The following is a 7,676-nucleotide window of genomic DNA, read 5'->3' as shown; positions in this document are numbered from 1 at the left end:
GGTTCAGGACAGCATGCACATTCCTTACCGGACCACCCCGGGGTTCCCACTGTAAACGATACAGGGAAATAGAGACGGACAACTTCCCTTTGATGTGAGAATTGAGTGCAGTCCCCCGAGTATGCAACTATAGGAGACCTGGCTCAGTTTTCTTGGTTTCCAAAATAGTGGGCCTATTGTTTACATGGTGTGTATCTGTGTTATTAATGGAGCTGTCATGAAAATCAGAGGACTCATGAATATTTAATCTATAAAATGGAAATTAAAGTTTTAAAAAAGAGGAAATATGAATCATTTGTATCCATTGTTTTATTTTTTATTAAAACTTGAAATTAGATAAATTAGGTGAAGTGTTCTAAATAAAAAGCTTACCCTGTTTTGAGAGAAACGTGATTTTGTATACAAATAAGATCAAACTTTGTCAACAGAGCACATTTATAAATAATAAAACGCAAAAAACATATTTTTGTTAATTTTGAATAATATGCTAAATATAAAGTGGACATGGACAAAAGAATTTAATTAGTTCTGAATAAATTTCATCAAAATATTTACCCTTAACGTATCTGTGTCGTGTCTTTCTGTTATAAAGCACGCATTGTTACATTGTCAAATATCGGAGCAACGCGTCTCCGTCAATATTTTGTTCGAAATGAAATAAAAAGGTTTTTCTTCTTCTAAAAATACTCCATTTAACTAAGACGTATCTGTAACAGGATCGATCGACCGATAGACTTCATGAATGTTTAAAAAGTACACCGGAGAACAAAAGAGCGACCTTAAGAGTGTACCCGATGCAAATAAAAACATGTCAAGAGCGACCGCGGGGACCTTCGGCGGAAGGATACAAATATCATCAGGAAGAAAGCGATATCCCGCTGGGGGTCACGGGGAATCCAACCCTCACCTCAGGGTCACACTCGTGCAACAGTGAGGGCAATGGAAACTGGTACACGTACCTGTGCATACAGGTAAAAGTATTACTGTGCAGTAATATTAAACAATACAGAAAATGACAAGAATTCTGAAAAGTTAGGAAACTTGAAGATAAAATCCAACAATGAATACTCCAAGAAAACGGCTGAGAAGGAATGCATTTAAATCGTCGACATTTTTATATCTCTCTTATATTCAGATAATATTTTATACAATATACGACTAGATTAAATTATGTGCGGAAAAATACTAAAGAAGCCGAACCTAATTAACACGACTATTTCGACAGTCCGCACACGTTTCTGAGGGTTTCACGTGAAGTTTATTGGTGTAAATTCTGTTGGATTTACGGAGGAATATGCAGGACTCCGCCTGAATAAGTTAACATAGAATTCAACATTTCTTACCTTAACCGATTTCAATTTGCGAAAAAAATGTTTTAGATAAGCCACCCAAAAATTCATAATTTACTACATGTCAGCGCAAAAACAAAGACACACTGTTGGTTTTTGTTAATATTTACATGTTCATTTGCATAGGATATATTTGAAATGAAGATTATACCATCATTCTGTTAGAAGTATTCATTTATAAAATAATGTATACGATTGGGTTCTCATTGTAGTTGATAATTAGTGCAGAATTTTAAATATGAGTATTATACATTTATTATACATCTAATGACAAATACCACTTGCAAATATTTGCGTTTTTCCGCTGATTCAACAATATCGAAATTTGATATTAGTAAATAATGTGTTATCATATCCACAATTTCATGTGCGGTTTGCAAAAAATACTTCCATGCTCTAAAAAATTTAAAACTTGCTTTTCATACAGGTATACAATGACTAATGTCAGTCCCTAATGCAGGTATGAAGCGAGCGAACTTAATGTGTAAACGATTCACATGTCAGTTAAATGTACTTCATGCTCCATAGACAAGGAAATGCTTCATTGTTACGTCACGCCAGAATTCGTTATAAATAGGACTACCTCGAGGACCAACTGTCATTATCAGTTCTACGTTATACAGGACGCCCGTCCAAAACAATGTGACTATTTTGCTCAACTTACCTATTTCTTCATCCTACCATGGTTTTCTCCATGCAGAGTGCTGTGAATTGTACAGTAGTGGGTGACGGATTCGTCGGAAAGTCTTGCCTCGTCCAGAAAATAGCCGGCGGAAAATTCCACCAGGAGTATGTAGCTACCTTGAAGGATAACTATTCCACCAAATTGTCTTTGAACGGGGACAGTTTTGAAATGAACATCACGGATATTGCAGGAGAGGTAAGCAGAAGAGTCTTCTCTTAGAACAGTATTTACTTGTTCATGAATTTTACTTTCTTTTGCAAAATCTTCTCATTTGTTTGGGCTAACATGTACTGATGACACGGTTTCTTTTGCAGCACGAAGACTTGTTCTCTCTGGAGGTTCCCGATATTTACATCGTCTGCTTCAGCCTGGTGGACAAGGATTCTCTGGATAGCGTGGAAGAATTCTGGATCCCTGATATCCAGTCGCTTGACCAATCCGTGCCAATTGTCCTTGTGGGTACACAACTGGATATGCGGAAACCTTTCGACTCCAGACATATAACCTCCGAACAAGGGCAAAAGGCTGCCAAGAGACTGGGTGCAGACTATTATGTGGAATGTTCCGCAAAGGAAAACTCCGGGATCAGGGAAACCTTCCAGAAGGCGGTCATGGCAAAGATTCGAAACGAAAAGAAAAAGTTGGAAATGATCAAACGAATGTTAAACAGATGAACTAGGTATTCTCTCTGATATTACAAAAGTATGACCCCTGTGTCAGACCAAAGAAGAATCTTAAGCTCATTCATTAGAGCTGGTACCCAGTATACACATACACGGACTACCCAATGTGTTACATTCCTACATACAAGAATGTATGGGAATATAGGCTACAGCCATACCAAGTGGACATTCCATGGATTGCAAACGTCAGTGACTTTAGTTTCAAAGTGTGCAACAGGAAGTCAATAACTTTCAAATCCGGAACCTTTGACAGCAACAAATACAGACGATTGCTGAAACAGATTTGTTTTATTTGAAATGAAAAATTATATGCAATTCATGATAAAAGATGAATTTAACAATTTTGCATGTCTTATTTGTCATATCGTGACGATTGAATATATTATCTATTATATTGAAATAGAAAAAATGGGCTGTTGGAAGCTTTTCTTAACTTACACAAGTCCTCGGAATATGCTAGTAATACAATGTACATAGTAGACCTTTCTACAATGGTTGTCTAATTAATTTGCGAGCAAAAAGGTTAAACGAGGTGTAAAGACTTTAATTTCAATAACTCCATCTGAGATTATCATACATTTGAAATAAAATGTTTCCAGAAACGACGAACGTCTAAATGTGATTTAAGGAACTAGTTCCTGTTATAAAACAAAACGAGTCTTTTTGATAATTAAAACTACATATTTTATTTTATGAATTCAATTTCAGTGTCTAGTTTTCTTCATGTCACAATAAATTCAATCTTTCATTTACGTAAATGTAATTTAAAGTATTTTAGTATAATTACTCTATTCCAATTACCGCCGAGCATTAATCTCGGGATTGATGAATAGTCGAGTTGGTTTACGAAGGGCATTCACTACTACATGTACAAAAGGTCGACTAACTCTTACCTTGGCTTTTCTAGTAATGATATGCAGATTAATAGCATTCTAAAAATAACAGAAAAATTCCAGACAAATTCTGAATTTAAGGTCATTGCTGATTAGTTGCCATGAAGTGTACAATATTTTACATTTATGATGACATTTCTTGGAAACAGCAACAAGTTGAGGAGGTTTAGCAACAGCAGAAATCTATTGCAACGTGTTTATAACAGAACTTTGTCAGAAGTCTTGGTTACAATTTTTTGATGACTTTGCAGTGAAAGTTAACAAAAAACGCAATCTCATAAAACGGCGTTGATGGTTGCATGCACATTTCACAAAAAAGAGCGTTGGCTTGTTATATTATACCGTTCATGGAAATATGGTATCAACTCTGTGGCTAATAAGCGACTTGTTTTCACAGGGAATCTGATGAAACAAATCAGAAGTCCTTAACAACAAATCAAAAATTACTGATCATTGGAAAGCAGGACAGAAAGTGAATTCTGTCCGGCACAATGTCGGACTTGCATGATTTGACCATTCAGGTTGTGCATTGCAAGATTATAATTATACAAATAGTTTTGATCTCTCTGAATTACAAACACTTCGATGTAAAATAAAGTTAAGAAATCGGAAGGGAGGTTGTATGTACCTCTGCGTAAATTTGCTTTGTCCGTAATTGTAGCAGATTAGGGCGTGGTTCTATGAGGGGCACCTGTTACACTAGCGGGAGCCTGCCGTGTGATGGATACCCGCTGTTGTTCTCCGTGACGGGTACCTGTTGCGCTGTATTCTTTCTGTTTAAGGTACGCTGTGTACTTTAAATCAACAGATAACAATCACCAGTTAATCTGGAAACCTCTGTTTTTTGCATTATGTTACAAATCAGGGATTCTTTACATTTTCCAAGGAATAAACAAGACAACACAGGTCGCTTTGTTTTCTTAACCATGCAAGCCGTTCAGTCTGCACAATGCAATAGTACAGTCTGTCGCACTTTGGACCATAACCTTAACGGCTGGGCTTTTTATTCTCTTAGCGTATCAATATGTCAACATTCAATGATTTAAAGATTAATTCTAGTATAGTTTGGTCGTAGATTCCATTGACAGAAATGTAACAATTCTATAGGTTTATTGAGATGCTATATTGCACTTTTGAGTCATATGCCAAGTTTTCAAGGTTGACCCTACATAACAATCAAAGTCAAGAATTTGCTTATCAGAAACGGAAGAGATATGTTGAAAAATTCTTGGGATTTTGTCAATTCCAATATCGAATTTATATAAATGTTATTGCAACAATATGCCTTAAGTCACGTACCATAGTTAAAGTTTGACATGTCCGGAGCCACCCTACGTTTGAGAAAAAGGGAAAACATTTGTATACACATACTTTCAAATTAAAAAAAGAAGCGTTTAATGCAATTGCATTCTCAAATTCTAAGTGGTATATCTTATCAAATATTACTACTTTATCAAAAGCAACATTTCATGAATGGTATTTCAATCATCCTTTGAAAAAAAAACATGTAAAAATGTATTACGTTTGTTTTAGATTGGGAAATACAAAGAAAACATTTATGTATGTAACAATAAAGAAAAAAATTGCGACTTTAATTATGTCACAAATAAATCTTAGGCAAAAGGTTTTTTAAGGGTATTTTAGTGAACTTTTTCTGAAATAGCAATTAGCAATACAGATGTTGATATGCAGTCAAGGATATGATACACAAGTCATGCAGACAATTCGCAGGTACTCAGAGATTGACACAGATTTATGAAACAGGACGATCATTTTTATTTTCCTTTAAAACATCTAAACAATAATCTAGAGTACACTGTATTCCAAAAAGCGGTTAAACCGATTTATTGAAAGCAATATAACCTTGGAATTTTTCGGTTCAAAAAATTGTACAAGCTCGTACGTGTGTAGAAAGTTTTCTTAAGAGAGTAATATCTTATTATAATTACTATCTTATACATGCACATGTAGTTCTTGTTGATAAGGGCAAAGCTGTGAAAGACGCAAGAGCAAACTTTATTTAAAAAATGCATTGCAACATTAGTACACGCATATCCAACTTTGGTTATTTTGCAGACTTATTTCGCTTCTGACATGGGAACCTAATAACGGTTCACCCAATGCGTTGTCTTCCAGTAAGACGACTGTACCCCATTCCCCCAAGAGAAAGCTCCCACTATCATGTATTACATAAACGCGGAAAATGACCGACAGAGTGGTAGTAATCTTCTTAGAGCTGACAACATAGAAAATAAATCTTTGTAAAACCCGATATCAATGGAGGAAGGTGACGATTATGTTCCAGTTTGAATTCTTTGATATCCTTTCTGACGTCATCATGAGACTGGAAATAGGAAACCCAGGGTAGAGGAAGAGTGGGCAGGTGACGGAATCACACACGATTAGTAGATCTACGTCATACAGCAGGTAACAGGAGATACCCTGAAAGCCCTCTCATATTCAATTAAATTGGAATCCTTCAAACGAAATAATCGAAATGTACACACCCCCTTTAGAGTGATAGAACAAAAGGTTGATGAGTTTACCTATTAATTTAATTTTTTGCTTTTTGCCCCGACGACAATTGCAATACAATAAAAATTCACGTGCATCAAATTATTCTTTAGCTTTTGTAAGTACAATGGATTCCAAAAATTTTTATATAATGTATATGCATTTTAAGGAAAAGAAATTGACAGTGGGCAGAACTTGTACAATATGTTCAAACCAATACTGGAAAGATGGCGATGTGGTTATAGATACTATTCACAAATCATTATTTTAAACTGAATTTCCCATCTCCTATATTATATTTTTAGTTAGCACAATTGCACAGTTTTATTCCAGCTATTTATGCTTCTTTTTTTGTACGATCCCTCTGGATATCAAACACTGCAACTTTTACATGTGTTTGTTACTTCCATTCAATTAAACAGTACACAAGCTAAAAAAAGAAAATGGTGGTTCATCGAGTTCAATATTTTCTGTTAAAGTATTCGCCTAACGGTTGTAAGTCTTAAATCGTTCGTTTAAACAGATACATGTACAGATAGAGAAAGTGTCCAATCATGGCCAAAGCTGTGGTAAACGGATTAAACTCTATTACGATCCATTATACTGCAAGATAAAGTATTATTAAAAGTTACCCCTAACCGGGACTGATTACGATGTCAGTGGGTTCGAATAGTACACATACATGTACATACATTTCTTTATTATTGAGTGCTATTCGACGTATTTATTTTTTCATTGGATTTTAAAACAGGAACGAAAATATTACCATAACTTTTTAATGCAAATGGGAAGTTAATAGTTATCGGAAGAGCTCCCTTTATCTGTATATTTAATTCATATTTTTCCTACAATTTAGTTTTTAGTTTTCGAATTTGGTAGCTCAAAAATATAAATATGCGAATAAATTAAACATCTTTAAATTACATTTGAAAATATCTTGTACATATGTACCCATACAGCGATAATTTGTTAGAAGCAGGATGAATGCTGTTATTGCAAAATTCAGCATAGGGTGTCTGCAACCCCTCAGACTCCATACGGCCGGTAAAGTAAAATACCTCTTTTGTCTATGAAGTCAAATTTCTGGTGTCTTCTGTCTCTCCGTAGCCTTGATGGCGGTGTCTGACAGTATATTGTTGTATACGATACATCCGGCCATTGTTCAGTCCCCCATTGTACGCGAAAACAAGAATGCGTGTACTTTTAACAGACACCATAGGTATCCCAGCTCTAAATGCTGCGCTGTTTAAAAGATTCTTAACTTTTAGCATCAAATATAACAGGATAATGAACTCATTACAATAGACCATTCAAGAAAAAGAGGTTGTGGGCAAAAGGTACAGCTCTTCCTGACACAGACTGTTTGATGTGGACCATCGTGCTGTTCTGTGCTACATGTGCCATTGTTCTAAAGCAAACTATTTACCAACATCCTTGATATCTTGTCCAGAAGCATACAGATCTGTCCTTAGATTTAAACAACACAGTTCTATACGAGAGTCAGTACTAAACTAAACTTCAGTTACAATGGACGTTGCTTATTTTTTTTAAT

At 35.3% G+C, this 7,676-nt stretch overlaps 1 protein-coding gene across 1 annotated transcript; it reads left to right on the top strand.

Moving 5' to 3' along the window:
• Window positions 1-1,940: 1,940 nt before the first annotated feature.
• Window positions 1,941-3,061, top strand: LOC105328478 (cdc42 homolog). Its single transcript, XM_011429373.4, has 2 exons — window positions 1,941-2,229; window positions 2,349-3,061. The coding sequence occupies exons 1-2, from the start codon at window positions 2,032-2,034 to the stop codon at window positions 2,706-2,708; spliced, it is 558 nt and encodes a 185-aa protein (XP_011427675.2). The 5' UTR covers window positions 1,941-2,031; the 3' UTR covers window positions 2,709-3,061.
• The last annotated feature ends 4,615 nt before the right edge of the window (window positions 3,062-7,676 follow it).

The sequence above is a fragment of the Magallana gigas genome, chromosome 6 (assembly GCF_963853765.1).
Source record: "Magallana gigas chromosome 6, xbMagGiga1.1, whole genome shotgun sequence".
NCBI lineage: Eukaryota > Metazoa > Mollusca > Bivalvia > Ostreida > Ostreidae > Magallana > Magallana gigas.
Note: the sequence above shows the minus strand (reverse complement) of the source record. Positions and strands in the feature narration are given on the sequence as shown.